This window comes from Eleutherodactylus coqui, chromosome 8 (genome assembly GCF_035609145.1).
Source record: "Eleutherodactylus coqui strain aEleCoq1 chromosome 8, aEleCoq1.hap1, whole genome shotgun sequence".
Taxonomy (NCBI): domain Eukaryota; kingdom Metazoa; phylum Chordata; class Amphibia; order Anura; family Eleutherodactylidae; genus Eleutherodactylus; species Eleutherodactylus coqui.
Genome location: NC_089844.1, coordinates 21,759,671 through 21,780,674, shown reverse-complemented (window position 1 = coordinate 21,780,674; position 21,004 = coordinate 21,759,671). Strand labels below are relative to the sequence as shown.

At 55.5% G+C, this 21,004-nt stretch overlaps 2 protein-coding genes across 2 annotated transcripts in view; one reads left to right on the top strand and one right to left on the bottom strand.

The window, feature by feature from the left end:
* Positions 1-21,004, top strand: part of LOC136576196 (protein mono-ADP-ribosyltransferase PARP14-like) — a 913,674-nt gene that overhangs the window by 868,080 nt on the left and 24,590 nt on the right. The window lies entirely within an intron of this gene.
* On the bottom strand, positions 2,310-9,361 carry DTX3L (deltex E3 ubiquitin ligase 3L). The gene is made up of 5 exons (XM_066575281.1): positions 9,038-9,361; positions 8,293-8,570; positions 3,785-5,212; positions 2,941-3,158; positions 2,310-2,832 (listed from the first exon to the last, which is right to left on the bottom strand). The coding sequence occupies exons 1-5, from the start codon at positions 9,348-9,350 to the stop codon at positions 2,763-2,765; spliced, it is 2,307 nt and encodes a 768-aa protein (XP_066431378.1). The 5' UTR covers positions 9,351-9,361; the 3' UTR covers positions 2,310-2,762.

The window sequence follows — 21,004 nt, the reverse complement described above, 5'->3', positions numbered from 1 at the left end:
GTTACAGTCCGGTGGGACATCATGGAGAATTCATTGTTGTGTTCCTCCAACCACTCCCTAGTGATCTGAGCTCTATGACCCGGAACGTTGTCTTGTTGAAGGATGGAACTGTGGTTGACGAAGGCTTCCTAAAGATATGGGGGCAGACGGTCAGCTAACAGGTCCCTGTAGCGTTCAACCATTCAAGGATTGTGGTATGATGACCACACCGCCACCACCGGTTTGTTGAACCCCAAGGGTGGACCCATGGGTTACGGCTTCATGCTGTTAATATCAGATGTGGGCCCGGCCATCCGTATAGGTCAGCAGGAAAAGGGACTCGTCACTCCAGACAACCTTCTGCCATGTTCCTAAGGTCCATTGAGGTCTTTCTTGGAACCATGCAAGGCATCATTGGTGGTAGCATAATACCTGCGCTCCAGGTATATTTTCAGGTGGCCAAATTTAAAGGATCTAAACCCCCTACCCCTCCAAGTATACACACCAACCAACCGTCCAAAGGAAGTTTCAAATGCTGATGTGAATGAAGCCTTATTTTTAGAGATTCCCTTCGTGGCAAGCACTTTCCCTTTTACTGGCTGTGAGGGTTCTCAAATGAAACTAGTCTTTGTTATGTTGTTGTATGGGACGCCAAGCTATACAAATAAATATATTTAGTCTTTTAGAGAGAATCTCTCACGTTCCCATAGCGCCATACACTAAGTTATGGTGCTGTTAGGGAAGGTGACAGGAAGGTGGGTGATGTATTTTTTTTACTCACCCACTCCTGCAATCCAGCGGTGTTCCCCTCTGAAGTCAGTGTATGGCTTATGCTCCCCCATAGACTTGTATAGGAGAGAGCTCCCATGGGACTCTGAAAAGAGTCAGATTTTTGTGCCGTGCGCCAACTTTAGAGGGGGACACTGCTGATTGCGGGAGCAGGCGAGTATAAAAAAAAAATACATCACCCGACTCAGTCACCTCCCCTACGGTGCTGTGGGAACGTGACTGGTTCCCTTTAAGTGTATATATTTTACTAAATTATTTGATGCTGCAGGGCACTATATGTATTGTATGTAGCTCCTTCTATAACAGTAATATGTTGGAGGGGAGAGAGCCCACGTGTGCCATATTACTAAGGGTGAAGTAATAATTAGAGATGTAATGTGAAGGCAGTGCAGAGTACAGCTGACGAAATGTAGATGCCTCTTCACTATTTGAGGGGGAAGGGGGGGATTAGAGATCTTTATATAACTCGAGTCCCCGTCAGTTTAAAGGTGCTTTTACACGGGCCGATAATCGTTCGGATATCCGTGATCCGACTGAATGACGAGCGAGAAGAAGCCCTGCCAAAGTAAACAGGCCTGAAGAGATGGGAAAGGACTGGATAGCCAGAACCTTGGCTGAAGTAGTAAAGAGACAGTTGAGTTTGCTGTATTAACCACCATCTTGTGTAAGCAACTGCCAAGTATGTGCCTTCTGCATGAGACTGTTTGTAACCATCAAGCCAGTTGCCTCAAAACAGTAAATTAATCAGTTGCTTTGAATTCCTCTGTATACCTTTTGCACCATCCAAAGAATGTGCAACCTGTTCTCCTGAGCAGCCGTTGAGCTCTGCTATGTCACTGCCTGCCTGTCAGTACACAACTCAGCTCTGCTGTTCTGTATTGTGACTAAAAAGGGTTGTCCAGGATTACAAAAACATAGCTGCTTTTTTTCCCTGCAAACAGCACCACATCCGTCCATGGGTTGTGCCCAGTACTACAGCTTAGCTCCACTGAAGTACATGTCCATGAGCTGTAGTACCACACACAGCCTGTGGACAAGAGTGGCGCTAATTTTGGATAAAAGCTGCTATGTTTTTCCTAATCCGGGACTACATTACATCTGACTCCGATAGTGAACTGCTTTGTTTGCCTCTCTGGGTCTGAGAGGCCAGACTATTACGTTTGTGCGATATCTGCTATATTATGGCTGTGAGACGCGTCCTATTATGGCATTCACAGGATGCAGATGAAGGGAATGGGGTCAGGATGATCTCTATAGAAATGGCTCAGTCATAGGATTTATTGCAGCTCCCCCTGTAGGTCACGATTTAGCCCAAATTGGATCACATAAGAACCACACGGGGCAACATGATGCAGTTTTCCACACAAGCAATTCTATTGATATTTCCTGAGTTATGCGCCCGTGGTTGCTGCTCGTGTAATAATATATAGTTTTGCTGCGACCTTCGTGTTAAGGTGGTAACAAGTACTTCTAGACAACGCGGTCATCACAGTACAGATGCATTAGGAGCGTGTAGGGAATAAGGCGAGATCTCACAGGTCTGCGGTGCTGATGCAACACTTTAATTAACAAGTAATTTCAGCAAATTAACAAAATCAAGAACATTTTGATTGAAAAACTACCCGTGACATCACCCTTCCCCCCCCGGAAGGAGGAAGCCAGGAAAACTGCCATATGATACTAATAATCCCCAGACCACACGCTGTGTGAAAGAGGGCGGTCAAACTGTGAGGTCACGGATGATGGGAGTGATGCCCGTATATCCTGAGTCTTCCACTCATATTTTTAAAGCCCTTAAAACGTAATTCTTGGCCAAACGTCCCCCTGCCGCCCATTAACACCTCCCACCTCCATCCTTCGCTGCATCCAGCAGCACTATGGGCAAGCCGTCTGCAGAAGGAAGGTGGTGGTAGGTAGCAGAGACCCTATAAAGATCCAAATCCCATATATAATATCAGGTAAATAAGCAGAGTCGATTTCTTATCCACATCTTTTCACTCGACTCCTTTGGCTTTTAGCTCCTCACGAACGCGCTTCAGATAACCAGGATCCGGATACCCAAACCTGGAAGAGAGGGATACGGTTTACACAGCGCCAACTCAACGCAGATATTTATTGCAGTGTATAAATAGGATGTGCGTAGAATACATCCGACTTCCGTCTTCCTCTTACCCCGATGCTCCTCCGTGAGCGCTGGTCTTATGATGAATATCGTTCCAGGTCACGGTGTCTTTACAACCTGTAGTACGAGACTCTCCCACGGTGAAGATCAGTTTCTGCTGGAAGGCTTTCTTCAGCAGACGCAGAATATCCCTGCCCTCTTGGTTATCTGGTAAGTACGCCATGCGATCAGTGCCGCTGAACCGCTTTCCGGGGTTAGGATGGTTTTCCTGATAATGGTTTTAAATGATAAAACAATGCGGTTAGCTGACCCGTGGTGTAACCATAATAGGCAAGAGAACGGCAGTCACGTGTACCCAGTTTGAATCAGTGCCTGAAAAAATGCCATTCAAAGACTATGGGGCTGACGGCAAAAGACAAGTACAGTGCTTGAATATTGTCGCCGGTCCTACAGGCTTTGAATGGAGAAGCAGCATCCATGATCGACCCCTGCTCCATTCATACATGGGATATCTATTATTGTGATTTTCCAAGGGTGGAGCCCCCAGCTATCAGTCGTGTGGGGGCATAAATGTTGATCTTGGGACAACCCCTTAGAATGAAAAATAATTTCCCATTACTGCTTGCATATTATTAGGATATGATATCAATGAGGGAACAGTGAAGTTATAACTGCTGGGACCCCCACAACATGGACTTTTTTAACCTGTTACAGCACCACTCAATCTGGGGAATTTCTCCAAAGTGCCCGGTAGTGTAATGGAAGAGTCAGAAGGGTCCAGACGTCCAGCAATGCAGGGTCTATACTGCTCAGACACTGCTGGTGCACCCTATGAGTACATAACACTCCCCATGACGTCCTTCTCTCCCTTGACTATGTATCCTCTGCACTCACCTGCTGCATACCCCCTGGGATGCTATACTTGATTTCTATGGTTCCACATCCACCAAATCCCGGCAGGCTAAATGCCACAGTCCTATCAACCATAGTCCCAGGAGGCTGGTCCCCTATGATGACTCCATATGGAATAGTGCACACGGGGCAGACCGGCTTTGTCTTTAAACTTGTCTCAAGACAAACATCACAGAACTCATGTTTGCATTTTGGCAGAACTTTCTTGTTTTTGATCTGGTCCAGGCAAATTGGACAGGTCTCCTCCTCTGTACTCTTCTTTCTGTCAGGGGGGCGACTAGTGTCCATTGCTTCATCAGCGTCCCCTCCAGAGGCAGCAGCTCCCCGAGGATCTTGTATCTTGAAGACCTCCCGGAGCTTCTCTTCGACAAAGTCTACAAGGATTGGAGAACCAATGAGGGTGACCGAGCCCTGGCCAGGCTCCAGAATAATGTCTACGCCGCCCTTCTGCAGGCTGGCACGGAACTCGGCAAGTCTTTTTGCTCCATCTTCCACGTTCACATTGATGGTTTTTCTCGTAAGACTCATGATGGTGCTCTGCAGGAGGTCGGTGAAGTTGTGACAGGCATTGCCTGCCAGATCAGGAGCTTCGTTCAGGGCTCTGAATGCGACAATCACATTTCCATCTTTGCCTTGTTCATCCATCCTCACTCTGTACTTTTGCAGGAGCGCCTCAATCTCTTTGGACTTTAATTTTTTCAAGATGTCCATGTGCCTGGCATCTACTAACACTTCACTCTTCATGTCCTTGGAGGAGATGGTAAGGACTCGCTGAGGGAGTAGATAACGGCCCTCACCCTTCTGCAAAGCTTCTGCTGCCAGAGGCAATTCCCGCTCGGGTCCACGGAGTATCAAGAGACCGTTGTCTACTATGACTAACGTCTTATGATGATCCTTCATGTATGATTTGGTGACTTCTAGTGGAGCTTTCATGGCAGATATCGGCATTTCCGTCTGAGACCAGTCTTTGGTTACATCTTGGACCCGATTAATAAACATTTGCTTTGCTCGTTCTACGAAGGCATTTGGCCCCGAAGGTTGCAGTTTTATGTAAGTTTTACCATTGGATTTCCTCACTTCCGTAACCTTCACCTTGCATTGACTCTCTATCTTTGTCACCTCATCTTTGTAAATTTCAGCAATATATTCGTATAAAGGAGAGTCCAGATTCAAGCAGTCCTCTTCATATTCTTCCTTGCACTCCTCCTTATGGGCTGACCTCTTCATACCACCCCCAAGCTTCCCATGGAGGAAGTCATGCAACTCTTCTATTGCCCCATAGCTTCCTGTGACATTAATGCCGGCTTCAGACTCGATTAGCTGCAGAGATGAGAACTTGCGTTTGATGCCCTGTAATATCTCCCCACTGATCATATCAGCATTCAAAGTCGCAGATACTTCAGAAAAGATCTGGAAAGTAACAGAAAAGAAACAGAAGTGAGAGGACGTTGACCCTGAAGAAGAGCGCAGACATTTCTATGTGGTATCTAATGGGAATCAATACCGTAAAAGCTAAAATTATAGATGAAAGGAAATACAGACAGACAAAAAAAAAAACAGGTGAAGAGACCCTGCGCCCATGGGGCGTGGAGAAGGCCGCTTGCTAGTTGCAGCCAAGTAAGTTTCTTTAAGAATTTCATCTAAAAGGGGTTGTACCCCCAATTACAATACAGGATAGGGGAAATGGGGGTCCCGAATTTCCATTTTCCTCACTGTGGGATTCCTGCACCGCTCACAGCAAGGAGGAGATTGAATGCCGCATTGGTCACACACGCTAACTTTCAAAGGGACTGTGGAGATAGCCAAACGACAAGCACTCGGGTATTTACGTCAGCTCCATTAAAATGAATGGAGCGCCGACCGCACATGCTCGTCCAGAACTCCATTTGGTCAAAAGGGGAAGAAGCAACACTCACAGTGACAGGAAGAGAAGGACACGGAAGTCCAGTCTTAAGATTGACAGGGGTCTCATTGGTGAGAAACCCACCAATCAGCTAGTTCTCTCCTAGGATAGAGGATAACTTGCAATTGGGATACAACCCCTTTAATCTGTGGTCAAAGCATGGAAGACATCTTGCACTTTAAATAGGCAATTGATAAGCCCTGTAAGCTCCCCCTAGTGGTGGCAGCAAGCAGCTAGAGCTTTATCATCTAACTCTGGTCTATGCTGGGGACTTGGAGCTTTGTATAAAAGAGTAGAGCTCTCACCATTATAAAGACATGAAAATAAAGAGTCATGAAATTTGGATTGATTTTGGTTAGAAAATCAAGATGTGTCACAGGTCGGACACTCATTTGAAGGGAACCTGTCATCTTGGAACAGCACCACAGACTAAATTGTGGTGGGTGCTGTTCTGGGAGGTCTTGGGGGTGAAAGGGGGAGTGTTTCTTTTTATACTTTCCTGATTCTTTTCGAGTGCACGATTTCACTGAGAATGCGTGCATGCTGGTCCGAAAAAGAGTCAGATTTGCAGAGGTGACAGTGCGGAAAATGAGAGAGTGGGCGAGTATTTAAAAAAACCCACAACCCCCGGCTCCCCGTCACCTCCACAAACAGCACCCCAACTTAGTTAATGGTGCAATTCCAAGGTGATTCATTAACCGCTTAAAGCCCCAGGATGTGCATGAAATATTGGGGTTTGTATGGAGGAGGATCGATCCTATTGCATATAATGTGGTTGCTGGCTGTTTCTTACAGCTGACTCCCACCCGGCTATAGCTCCAATCAGCGCCACTGCTGACCGCAGCCGTTAACCCTACAAATGCCACGTCAGTAAAAACCTTTTGCCATATTTATGATTAAAAAAAATCTAAATAAAAAAAAAAAGAAAACCTTTTTGGTATCGCAGTGTCCATAAGGCCTAATGCCCACGGCCAGATTTCCACCGCGTAAAACACGGCGTTTCACTGCAGCTATTATGTTCTATTGGTGGAATTCTGCAGCATGAAATTACCCGCGGCATGTCCTATTTGCCGCGGGAATACGCGCGGATGGCTTCCATTGTAGTCAATGGAAGCTGCCCGTCACGCTATACTTCCGCTAATGCAAAAAGGAAAAAACTTAATTAACTTGGTCTGGTAGTAATCGTACTGACCCACAGAATAGCGTTATGTCATACACCGTACAAACAAGACCCCCCAAAATTTTGCTTGTTTTTCCATTTCACTCCAACGACAATTTTTTTTTATGTTTTGCAGTACATTGTAACGTACATTAAATAGAACCACTGAAAAATACAATTCATCCTGCAAAAATAAGACCCCGGACAGCTACATAGATGGACAAATAAAACTGGTGTGGTTTATTAAAATGGCGAGAAAAAAACGAGAATGGAAATTAAAAAAATGGTTGTTTCCTTAAGGGGTTAAAACTGTTCTGTGAGGGTCTACTGACATGGTGTGGTCAGATCGTTATTTATTGCCAGAATTACCATAAAACTGCAGCAAAAAAAGATGTAATTTTGAGTCAATAAACTGCGATATGACCTCAGTGTGTGAACAGACCCCAGCAGTTGGCACTCGTCAACTAACCATTTTTAACGTTGCAGATTTATCAGAATCTTAATGCTACTAAAACTGCTCTTTGCAACACTGATATACTCTGACCGCCCCCCTACACAGGCGCTGGGCCCGGCCCCGCTGCACAGGCGCTGGGCCCGGCCCCGCTGCACAGGCGCTGGGCCCGGCCCCGCTGCACAGGCGCTGGGCCCGGCCCCGCTGCACAGGCGCTGGGCCCGGCCCCGCTGCACAGGCGCTGGGCCCGGCCCCGCTGCACAGGCGCTGGGCCCGGCCCCGCTGCACAGACGCTGGGCCCAGCCCCCCTGCACAGGCGCTGGGCCCAGCCCCCGCAGAGCACATCACAACTAAGTTACTTATTCAATAACTATACTGAAAACGTTACAGGACGTAGTTACATTTGTGAAACGTGAAAATATGGAGCTCACACGCAATACTAGCGTACATGAGCCAAGAGGTGGCGTCAGTGCGCCTAGTATGTTGTGCCAAGTCTATTGTATAGCATGCACCCCGTCTTTGCTGTATGAAGTGTTTTGTGTCACTGCATTGACCAGTGACACAAATAGGGCAGTTGCAGAATTAGGACACAAATATGGCTGCCCGGCTGTCAGTCCTGTGTTTTACACAGGAACAATTGGCGTTCAATGAATGGAGGAAGAGCGGCCCGGGATTGTTCCAGCCGCCCGCCTCCAATCACTGTAGAGAGGAGTCGCTGAAACATTGAGTGACTCCTCTGTATACGGCCTGACAGTCACTCGGTGTTGAGTTCTGCTAAGAACCAAGCCACTCGACCGGTGAGCGTTTACTCGCTCAGTGCCCTGATGGCAGCCGTGGGCACATGGGACGATGATCACCCGAATGCGTTGTTTCCAGTGATAAAGGTACCCTTACAATTATATTCTGCTGTCATCCCCAGGAGCCCTGACAAATAAAGATGGCGCCGTGACAAATAAAGATGGCGCTGTGGTCATCACCTCTGGGAAGGGAGAGCTCCGATCCTCAGCACTGCTGAGATAGTTCGTCTTGGTTGGGTGGGATCCGGACCCGCCGTCGCCCTCTGGAAGCTCAGGACGGTCCAGGTCTCTGTTGTCATTTCCTCTCCCGTCTTCTGTATAGAGATCTGCCTTCTCAGGAGTCTTGGAGGTTTGGGGGCTGCGCTGGAGCTCCTCGCTCGTTACGTCCTCACCAGGCATCACCTGAACATTTATGGATTCTATCTCATGTTCCTTCTTCTTGAGCACTCTGACCCGAGCTGAGGAGAGAGAAGGGATACGACTCAACCTCGGAGACTGCACCTCATACTGTAGACAGACCGGTCCTGACCCACCCGCCGTGTAGAGCAGCTTGTACTTGGGGGTGTCCCTTCCTAGGGGTTATACTTGGGACTGCTCCTTGGGGGGTCTCCCCCCTGGGGGGCTATCCTTGGGGGTCTCCCCTCCTGGGGGTTATTCTTGAGGGTCTCCCCTCCTGGGGGTTATTCTTGAGGGTCTCCCCTCCTAGGGGTTATACATGGGGCTGCTCCTTGGGGGTCTCCCCTGATAGGGGTTACACTTGGGGCTGCTCCTTGGGGGTCTCCCCTCATAGGGGTTATACTTGGGGCTGCTCCTTGGGGGTCTCCTCTCATAGGGGTTACACTTGGGGCTGCTCCTTGGGGGTCTCCCCTCATAGGGGTTATACTTGGGGCTGCTCCTTGGGGGTTGTACGTGGGGCGGCACTCACCTGTGGGGTCCTTGAAGCACACCAGGTATTCGGATGGACTGATCATCTCCACTTTGCAGTATTCGTCTCCTCCGGATTTGTTTTTGCAGGAGAAATATTTCTTAATCTTTAGATGGAAGTTCGGCTGATCTTGGGGGAGTCGCACGAAGACGGGGAGCCCCCAATCCTGCCCAGAGCTGGAGTCACTAAATGTGTCTATCTGTGGTGTATGTGACCCGCGGGGACCCCCAATGTTCTGTGCAGACCCTGAATCATCTGTACGCGATGAACCGCTGCGCATGTCCTTCGGTCCCCCCAGAGTCTGCCCCCCCATGTAGCCCGCACCCTGCTGTCCCCCCATGTACCCCGCACCCTGCTGTCCCCCCATGTACCCCGCACTCTGCTGTCCCCCCATGTAGCTCGAACCCCGCTGTCCCAGCATGTAGCTCGAACCCCGCTGTCCCAGCATGTAGCCCGCATCCTGCTGTCCCCCCATGTACCCCGCACTCTGCTGTCCCACCATGTACCCCGCACCCTGCTGTCCCCCCATGTAGCTCGAACCCCGCTGTCCCACCATGTAGCCCGCACCCTGCTGTCCCACCATGTAGCTCGAACCCCGCTGTCCCACCATGTACCCTGCACCCTGCTGTCCCCCCATGTAGCCCGCACCCTGCTGTCCCACCATGTACCCCGCACCCCTTATGTCATCTGTGCCCCTCTGTCCCGCCATGTAGCTCGCACCCTGCTGTCCCACCATGTACCCCGCACCCCTTATGTCATCTGTGCCCCTCTGTCCCGCCATGTAGCCCGCACCCTGCTGTCCCACCATGTACCCCGCACCCCTTATGTCATCTGTGCCCCTCTGTCCCGCCATGTAGCTCGCACCCTGCTGTCCCGCCATGTAGCCCGCACCCTGCTGTCCCGCCATGTAGCCCGCACCCTGCTGTCCCCCCCTGTGCCCCGCACCCTGCTGTCCCCCCATGTGCCCCGCACCCTGCTGTCCCCCCATGTGCCCCGCACCCCTCATGTCATCTGTGCCCCTCTGTCCCCCCATGTACCCCGCACTCCGCTGTCCCGCCATGTCCCTCTCCTCCGTCTCCCGCCCCGGTGTCGGACCGCCTGCACTCGGTGGGCCCCGCCGTTCGCTCTCCATCTTCGGCGTCTCTTCGGTTACTTTCACTTTCATTTCTGTTTACAAGAACGGGGCGGAGCGAGGAGAGAACAGAAACCGGAGGAGAGACACCCGGAGGAGAGACAGCCCGAGACACCCGGAGCCCAGAGGAGAGAACAGAAACCGTCAGAGAGACACCCGGAGGAGAGACAGCCCGAGACACCCGGAGCCCAGAGGAGAGAACAGAAACCGTCAGAAAGACACCCGGAGGAGAGACAGCCCGAGACACCCGGAGCCCGGAGGAGAGACACTCGTGGGAGAGACAGCCCGAGACACCCGGAGCCCGGAGGAGAGACAGCCCGAGACACCCGGAGCCCGGAGGAGAGACAGCCCGAGACACCCGGAGCCCGGAGGAGAGACAGCCCGAGACACCCGGAGCCCAGAGGAGAGACACTCCTGGGGGAGACACCCGGAGCCTGGAGGAGAGACAGCCCGAGACACCCGGAACCGGCGTAGGTAAGAACCCATCAGCCGTATGTCCCGTCCGCCCCACAGAGGAGCCCCTGAGGGTAATCACGGGGCACCGAGACGCTTCCCTGCCGCGTGTGACCCCTGGTCCTTGGTAGGGCTGGCGGGAGCCCCACGGCTTCGCTCATAGGACGACAGCATGAGACGGCTGTGACCCGGTCCCCTCACAGCGGCCAGTCACACTGTGCGGTCACTTCACGGCGCGGTCCAGTCACACGGCGCGGTCCAGTCGCGCGGTCACTTCATGGCGCGTTCACTTCACGGTGCGGCTGGTCACACGGTGCGGTCCCGTCACGCAGCGCAGTCACTTCACAGCGTGGTCCAGTCACACAGTGCAGTTATGATGCGGTGCGGTCGGTCAAACGGTGCGGCCCAGTCCGCTTCATGGTTCTGTCACTTGTCGGTGCCGTCGGTCTCACTTTGCGGTCACTTCACGGAGCAGCCAGTCTCACGGTGCGGTCACTTCATGGTGCGGTCCAGTCACACGGTGCGGTGCAGTCACACAATGCGGTCACTTTGCGGTGCGGTCCAGTCACACAGTGCGGTCCTGTCACACGGAGCGGTCCAGGTCACACAGTAGGGTCACTACACGGTGCGGTCCTGTCACACGGTGCATTCACTACACGGTGCGGTCCAGTCACAGAGTGCGGTCACTTCACGGCGCGGTCCAGTCACAGAGTGCGGTCACTTCACGGCGCGGTCCAGTCACAGAGTGCGGTCACTTCACGGCGCGGTCCAGTCACAGAGTGCGGTCACTTCACGGCGCGGTCCAGTCACAGAGTGCGGTCACTTCACGGCGCGGTCCAGTCACAGAGTGCGGTCACTTCACGGCGCGGTCCAGTCACAGAGTGCGGTCACTTCACGGCGCGGTCCAGTCACACGGTGCGGTCACTTCACGGCGCGCTCCAGTCACACGGTGCGGTCACTTCACGGCGCGCTCCAGTCACACGGTGCGGTCACTTCACGGCGCGGTCCAGTCACACGGTGCGGTCACTTCACGGCGCGGTCCAGTCACACTGTGCGGTCACTTCACGGCGCGGTCCATTCACACAGTGCGGTCACTTCACGGCGCGGTCCAGTCACACTGTGCGGTCACTTCACGGCGCGGTCCATTCACACAGTGCGGTCACTTCACGGCGCGGTCCATTCACACAGTGCGGTCACTTCACGGCGCGGTCCAGTCACACGGTGCGGTAACTTCACGGCGCGGTCCAGTCACACGGTGCGGTCACTTCACGGCGCGGTCCAGTCACTCGGCGCGGTCCAGTCACACGGCACGGTCACGAAGCGGTGCGGTCCAGTCACACGGTGCGGTCCTGTCAAACGGTGCCGCCTGTCACACGGTGCTGTTACTTCACGGTGCAGTCCAGTCACATGGTGCCGCCTGTCACACGGTGCAGTCCAGTCACATGGTGCCGCCTGTCACACGTTGCGGACACTTCACGGTGCAGTCCAGTCACACTGTGCGGTCACTTCACGGTGCGGTCCAGTCACACAATGTGGTCACATCGCACGGTGCGGTCACTTCACGGCGCGTTCACTTCACGGTGCGGCTGGTCAGACGGTGCGGTCCCGTCACGCAGCGCAGTCACTTCACAGCGTGGTCCAGTCACACAGTGCAGTTATGATGCGGTGCGGTCGGTCAAACGGTGCGGCCCAGTCCGCTTCATGGTTCTGTCACTTCTCGGTGCCATCGGTCTCACTTTGCGGTCACTTCACGGAGCAGCCAGTCTCACGGTGCGGTCACTTCATGGTGCGGTTCAGTCACACGGTGCGGTGCAGTCACACAATGTGGTCACTTTGCGGTGCGGTCCAGTCATGCGGTGCGGTCCTGTCACACGATGCGGTCCAGGTCACACAGTGGGGTCACTACACGGTGCGGTCACGAAGCGGTGCGGTCCTGTCACACGGTGCATTCACTACACGGTGCGGTCCAGTCACAGAGTGCGGTCCATTCACACGGCGCGGTCCATTCACACGGCGCGGTCCATTCACACGGCGCGGTCCATTCACACGGCGCGGTCCATTCACACGGCGCGGTCCAGTCACACGGTGCGGTCCAGTCACACGGTGCGGCGGTCACTTCACGGTGCAGTCTAGTCACACGGTGCGGTCACGAAGCGGTGCGGTCCTGTCACACGGTGCATTCAATACACGGTGCAGTCCAGTCACAGAGTGCGGTCACTTCACGGCGCGGTCCATTCACAGAGTGCGGTCACTTCACGGCGCGGTCCATTCACAGAGTGCGGTCACTTCACGGCGCGGTCCATTCACAGAGTGCGGTCACTTCACGGCGCGGTCCATTCACAGAGTGCGGTCACTTCACGGCGCGGTCCATTCACACAGTGCGGTCACTTCACGGCGCGGTCCAGTCACACAGTGCGGTCACTTCACGGCGCGGTCCAGTCACACAGTGCGGTCACTTCACGGCGCGGTCCAGTCACACAGTGTGGTCACTTCACGGCGCGGTCCAGTCACACAGTGCGGTCACTTCACGGCACGCTCCAGTCACACGGCGCGGTCCAGTCACGCGGCGCGGTCCAGTCACGCGGCGCGGTCCTGTCACACGGTGCGGTCCTGTCACACGGTGCCGCCTGTCACACGGTGCTGTTACTTCACGGTGCAGTCCAGTCACATGGTGCCGCCTGTCACACGGTGCGGACACTTCACGGTGCAGTCCAGTCACACTGTGCGGTCACTTCACGGTGCGGTCCCGTCACACAGCGCAGTCACTTCACAGCGTGGTCCAGTCACACAGTGCAGTTATGATGCGGTGCGGTTGGTCAAACGGTGCGGCCCAGTCCGCTTCATGGTTCTGTCACTTGTCGGTGCCGTCGGTCTCACTTTGCGGTCACTTCACGGAGCAGCCAGTCTCACGGTGCGGTCACTTCATGGTGCGGTCCAGTCACACGGAGCGGTGCAGTCACACAATGCGGTCACTTTGCGGTGCGGTCCAGTCACACAGTGCGGTCCTGTCACACGGAGCGGTCCAGGTCACACAGTAGGGTCACTACACGGTGCGGTCCTGTCACACGGTGCATTCACTACACGGTGCGGTCCAGTCACAGAGTGCGGTCACTTCACGGCGCGGTCCAGTCACAGAGTGCGGTCACTTCACGGCGCGGTCCAGTCACAGAGTGCGGTCACTTCACGGCGCGGTCCAGTCACAGAGTGCGGTCACTTCACGGCGCGGTCCAGTCACAGAGTGCGGTCACTTCACGGCGCGGTCCAGTCACAGAGTGCGGTCACTTCACGGCGCGGTCCAGTCACAGGGTGCGGTCACTTCACGGCGCGGTCCAGTCACACGGTGCGGTCACTTCACGGCGCGGTCCAGTCACACGGTGCGGTCACTTCACGGCGCGCTCCAGTCACACGGTGCGGTCACTTCACGGCGCGCTCCAGTCACACGGTGCGGTCACTTCACGGCGCGGTCCAGTCACACGGTGCGGTCACTTCACGGCGCGGTCCAGTCACACGGTGCGGTCACTTCACGGCGCGGTCCAGTCACACTGTGCGGTCACTTCACGGCGCGGTCCAGTCACACTGTGCGGTCACTTCACGGCGCGGTCCAGTCACACTGTGCGGTCACTTCACGGCGCGGTCCATTCACACAGTGCGGTCACTTCACGGCGCGGTCCATTCACACAGTGCGGTCACTTCACGGTGCGGTAACTTCACGGCGCGGTCCAGTCACACGGTGCGGTCACTTCACGGCGCGGTCCAGTCACGCGGCGCGGTCCAGTCACGCGGCGCGGTCCAGTCACACGGCGCGGTCACGAAGCGGTGCGGTCCAGTCACACGGTGCGGTCCTGTCAAACGGTGCCGCCTGTCACACGGTGCTGTTACTTCACGGTGCAGTCCAGTCACATGGTGCCGCCTGTCACACGGTGCAGTCCAGTCACATGGTGCCGCCTGTCACACGTTGCGGACACTTCACGGTGCAGTCCAGTCACACTGTGCGGTCACTTCACGGTGCGGTCCAGTCACACAATGTGGTCACATCGCACGGTGCGGTCACTTCACGGCGCGTTCACTTCACGGTGCGGCTGGTCAGACGGTGCGGTCCCGTCACACAGCGCAGTCACTTCACAGCGTGGTCCAGTCACACAGTGCAGTTATGATGCGGTGCGGTCGGTCAAACGGTGCGGCCCAGTCCGCTTCATGGTTCTGTCACTTCTCGGTGCCATCGGTCTCACTTTGCGGTCACTTCACGGAGCAGCCAGTCTCACGGTGCGGTCACTTCATGGTGCGGTTCAGTCACACGGTGCGGTGCAGTCACACAATGTGGTCACTTTGCGGTGCGGTCCAGTCATGCGGTGCGGTCCTGTCACACGATGCGGTCCAGGTCACACAGTGGGGTCACTACACGGTGCGGTCACGAAGCGGTGCGGTCCTGTCACACGGTGCATTCACTACACGGTGCGGTCCAGTCACAGAGTGCGGTCACTTCACGGCGCGGTCCATTCACACAGTGCGGTCCAGTCACACGGTGCGGTCCAGTCACACGGTGCGGCGGTCACTTCACGGTGCAGTCTAGTCACACGGTGCGGTCACGAAGCGGTGCGGTCCTGTCACACGGTGCATTCAATACACGGTGCAGTCCAGTCACAGAGTGCGGTCACTTCACGGCGCGGTCCATTCACAGAGTGCGGTCACTTCACGGCGCGGTCCATTCACAGAGTGCGGTCACTTCACGGCGCGGTCCATTCACAGAGTGCGGTCACTTCACGGCGCGGTCCATTCACACAGTGCGGTCACTTCACGGCGCGGTCCAGTCACACAGTGCGGTCACTTCACGGCGCGGTCCAGTCACACAGTGCGGTCACTTCACGGCGCGGTCCAGTCACACAGTGCGGTCACTTCACAGCACGCTCCAGTCACGCGGCGCGGTCCAGTCACGCGGCGCGGTCCAGTCACACGGCGCGGTCCTGTCACACGGTGCGGTCCTGTCACACGGTGCCGCCTGTCACACGGTGCTGTTACTTCACGGTGCAGTCCAGTCACATGGTGCCGCCTGTCACACGGTGCGGACACTTCACGGTGCAGTCCAGTCACACTGTGCGGTCACTTCACGGTGCGTTCCAGTCACACAATGTGGTCACATCGCACGGCGCGGTCACTTCACGGCGCGGTCCAGTCACACTGTGCGGTCACTTCACGGTGCGGTCCAGTCACACTATGTGGTCACATCGCACGGTGCGGTCACTTCACGGCGCGTTCACTTCACGGTGCGGCTGGTCACACGGTGCGGTCCCGTCACGCAGCGCAGTCACTTCACAGCGTGGTCCAGTCACACAGTGCAGTTATGATGCGGTGCGGTCGGTCAAACGGTGCGGCCCAGTCCGCTTCATGGTTCTGTCACTTCTCGGTGCCATCGGTCTCACTTTGCGGTCACTTCACGGAGCAGCCAGTCTCACGGTGCGGTCACTTCATGGTGCGGTTCAGTCACACGGTGCGGTGCAGTCACACAATGTGGTCACTTTGCGGTGCGGTCCAGTCATGCGGTGCGGTCCTGTCACACGATGCGGTCCAGGTCACACAGTGGGGTCACTACACGGTGCGGTCACGAAGCGGTGCGGTCCTGTCACACGGTGCATTCACTACACGGTGCGGTCCAGTCACAGAGTGCGGTCACTTCACGGCGCGGTCCAGTCACACGGTGCGGTCCAGTCACACGGTGCGGCGGTCACTTCACGGTGCAGTCTAGTCACACGGTGCGGTCACGAAGCGGTGCGGTCCTGTCACACGGTGCATTCAATACACGGTGCAGTCCAGTCACAGAGTGCGGTCACTTCACGGCGCGGTCCATTCACAGAGTGCGGTCACTTCACGGCGCGGTCCATTCACAGAGTGCGGTCACTTCACGGCGCGGTCCATTCACACAGTGCGGTCACTTCACGGCGCGGTCCATTCACACAGTGCGGTCACTTCACGGCGCGGTCCAGTCACACAGTGCGGTCACTTCACGGCGCGGTCCAGTCACACAGTGCGGTCACTTCACGGCGCGGTCCAGTCACACAGTGCGGTCACTTCACAGCACGCTCCAGTCACACGGCGCGGTCCAGTCACGCGGCGCGGTCCAGTCACACGGCGCGGTCCAGTCACACGGCGCGGTCCTGTCACACGGTGCGGTCCTGTCACACGGTGCCGCCTGTCACACGGTGCTGTTACTTCACGGTGCAGTCCAGTCACATGGTGCCGCCTGTCACACGGTGCGGACACTTCACGGTGCAGTCCAGTCACACTGTGCGGTCACTTCACGGTGCGTTCCAGTCACACAATGTGGTCACATCGCACGGCGCGGTCACTTCACGGCGCGGTCCAGTCACACTGTGCGGTCACTTCACGGCGCGGTCCAGTCACACTGTGCGGTCACTTCACGGCTCGGTCCAGTCGCACTGTGCGGTCACTTCACGGCTCGGTCCAGTCGCACTGTGCGGTCACTTCACGGCTCGGTCCAGTCGCACTGTGCGGTCACTTCACGGCTCGGTCCAGTCGCACTGTGCGGTCACTTCACGGCTCGGTCCAGTCGCACTGTGCGGTCACTTCACGGCTCGGTCCAGTCGCACTGTGCGGTCACTTCACGGCTCGGTCCAGTCGCACTGTGCGGTCACTTCACGGCTCGGTCCAGTCGCACTGTGCGGTCACTTCACGGCTCGGTCCAGTCACACTGTGCGGTCACTTCACGGCTCGGTCCAGTCACACTGTAGGGTCACTTCACGGCTCGGTCCAGTCACACTGTGCGGTCACTTCACGGCTCGGTCCAGTCACACTGTGCGGTCACTTCACGGTGCGGTCCAGTCACACGGTGCGGTCACTTCACGGCGCGGTCCAGTCACACTGTGCGGTCACTTCACGGCTCGGTCCAGTCACACTGTGCGGTCACTTCACGGTGCGGTCCAGTCACACGGTGCGGTCACTTCACGGCGCGGTCCAGTCACACGGCGCGGTCCAGTCACACGGTGCGGCGGTCACTTCACGGTGCAGTCTAGTCACATTGTGCGGTCACTTTACGGTGCGGTCCAGTCACACTGTGCGGTCACTTCACGGTGCGGTCACTTCACGGTGCGGTCACTTCACGATGCGGTCCAGTCTCACACATTGCGGTCACTTCACGCTGCAGTCCAGTCACACGGTGCGGTCCAGTCACACGGTGCGGTCACGAAGCGGTGCGGTCCTGTCACGTGGTGCCGCCTGTCACACGGTCCGGTTACTTCACGGTGCAGTCCAGTCACACAATGTGGTCACATCGCACGGTGCCGCCGGTCACACGGCACGGTCCAGTCACACGGCGCGGTCACTACACTGTGCGGTCATTTCACGCTGCAGTCCAGTCACACGGTGCGGTCACTTCACACTGCAGTCCTGTCACACAGTGCGGTCACTACACAGTGCGGTCCAGTCACATGGTGCGGTCACTTCACACTGCAGTCCTGTCACACAGTGCGGTCACTACACAGTGCGGTCCAGTCACATGGTGCCGCCTATCACACTGTGCGGTCACTTCACGCTGCGGTCACTTTGCGGGGCGGCCGGTCACTTCACATTGCGGTCACTTTGCGGGGCGGCCGGTCACTTCACATTGCGGTCACTTTGCGGGGCGGCCGGTCACTTCACATTGCGGTCACTTTGCGGGGCGGCCGGTCACGCTGTGCGGTCACTTCACGGGGCGGCCGGTCACGCGGTGCAGTCACTTCATGGGGTGGCCGGTCACGCGGTGCGGTCACTTTGCGGGCGGCCGGTCACGCTGTGCGGTCACTTCACGGGGCGGCCGGTCACGCGGTTCGGTCACTTTGCGGGGCGGCCGGTCACGCGGTTCGGTCACTTTGCGGGGCGGCCGGTCATGCGGTACGGTCACTTTGCGGGGCGGCCGGTCACTTCACGTTGCGGTCACTTTGCGGGGCGGCCGGTCACTTCACGTTGCGGTCACTTTGCGGGGAGGCCGGTCACTTCACGTTGCGGTCACTTTGCGGGGCGGCCGGTCACTTCACATTGCGGTCACTTTGCGGGGCGGGCGGTCACACGGTGCGGTCACTTTGCGGGGCGGCCGGTCACACGGTGCGGTCACTTTGCGGGGCGGCCGGTCACGCGGTGCGGTCACTTTGCGGGGCGGCCGGTCACTTCACATTGCGGTCACTTTGCGGGGCGTGAGGTCACATGGTGCAGTCACTTTGCGGGGCGGCCGGTCACTTCACGTTGCGGTCACTTTGCGGGGCGGCCGGTCACTTCACATTGCGGTCACTTTGCGGGGCGGCCGGTCACACGGTGCGGTCACTTTGCGGGGAGGCCGGTCACTTCACGTTGCGGTCACTTTGCGGGGCGGCCGGTCACTTCACATTGCGGTCACTTTGCGGGGCGGGCGGTCACACGGTGCGGTCACTTTGCGGGGCGGCCGGTCACGCGGTGCGGTCACTTTGCGGGGCGGCCGGTCACTTCACATTGCGGTCACTTTGCGGGGCGTGAGGTCACATGGTGCAGTCACTTTGCGGGGCGGCCGGTCATGCGGTGCGGTCACTTCATGTTTTTTGACTCCTGAGGATGTTTTTATAGCAGACGGCTGCAGTTTTCGTGGTTCCGGTTATACGGAACGGCTGACTGAATCGTCGCTCCAGCGAGTTGTCCGTGTACGAACGGCTGTTATTCGCGTCTTTTGGTCGCCTTCACACGGGTAAGACAACCGGGTGCGTTTTGAATGTTGTGAGACGTACCATACAACCTGCTCCGTGTAACCAGTGAACTACGAGGACGATTCACAGCGCCGCTACGAGACGGAAGGATGGCGGCACCTTCTGTTGTCGTCCGAGTCTTACACAAGAATAGAACAGGCAGAGGCGCGGTGTCCCGCACAGAACACGGACAGAGCGACCATGTGCTGCGCGATGTGGGTTGCTCCCAAGCATGTCAGGCGCGACTCGTTCTCGCCCGTGTGGAGGCCCCCTTAGGGCTCGTTCACACGGGCGTAAGCGCCTTTATTTGCACCATGTTTCTGTGCACCTGGCACTGTGTGCGTATGCGACTTTTTTTTTGTTGCCCGTGCATGCACTGCGTATTCATCTGCGCAAAATATCCCCGAAACCTCCTAATAATTTCATGGCGCCAATTAAGTTTAATGTGGGCTATTTTTTAGCGTAATATGTGTGAAAATAGAGGATGCTGCGTATTTTTTTCACACAAACAAAATGCGCGCGAAATATGCAAATTTAAACAAACCCATTGGAATGAATGGTTTCTATTCACTGCGTACAACGCACGCTAAATTTATGCACGTCATACGCTGCGCAAATACGCCCATGTGAAGCCGGCCTAGGTACGATCACACAGGCGAGCGCCATGACGGTCTGAGAAACCCAGACCAATATCGAACTTACACACATATGTATGGAAATATGATTTTTTTGTTACCCCACTACAGTCCTCTTCTCCTCATTCTGAAGTGGCTGATAACAGGGAGCAATAGATAACATGTAACAGGAGGAGATATCGGATCACGCGGTGAATTACTGGGATCATTTCACCTTTTTATCTCCTGATGATGATGGGAATAATTATAACCGCCCTGCTGACTATTTTGCTGAAATGTCGCGGCCGCATACTGATGGCGGTTTGTGTGAATCAGTAGCAGCCGGGAAAATATTTCTGTCCGTATTTTCAACAATCGGTAAAATATGTGTTTCATTATTTGTTCAATAGATTATTTTTGCCAAGTTTCAAGTTCACAGGGGCGTTAGATATTGTTTTCCCGTACTAACTTTGACCGCTGCGTTCACCCCCTTAGGGGTTGAGTTATGTCCGTGGGCGGTCTTTCACCGTGTATTACGCGCACGCCAAATACGCGGTGAATGGAAGCAGTGAAAGTCAATGGACCTTCATTCTTCCATGCTCACCAGTGGGTGGACGCAGCGTTTACATACGCAAGAGAAATGTATTGTAGCGCGCACTATTTCTCTGCATGTAATATGCAGACATTGCGAGGCGGCGACGTTTCGATACGCATCTCTGCTCTGAACAGAGAGGAGAATATGATAAAAAAAAACGACCCACCGTGCATGTTCGTGACGCCAGATTCCATGTGCAGCGCATGCTCGGCTCATACGCGATCTCTGCCGGCTCAGCAAAAGGGCTGTGTACACAGCGGATACGAGGGTTTTCTGCGAATGTCGTGTGCATTTACACAAGCACCGCAATATGCTGATGTCAGTGGGCCCTTGGGCTCTGCAGATACGCTCAAGTTAGAACATATTTTTAATGCGATCGCACATTGCTTGAAGTCACGCACTCGTGTGAATTAATCCATGGAAATCAATGGGTTCTGTCCACTCTATATTATGTGTACAAATATTGCGCGTGTA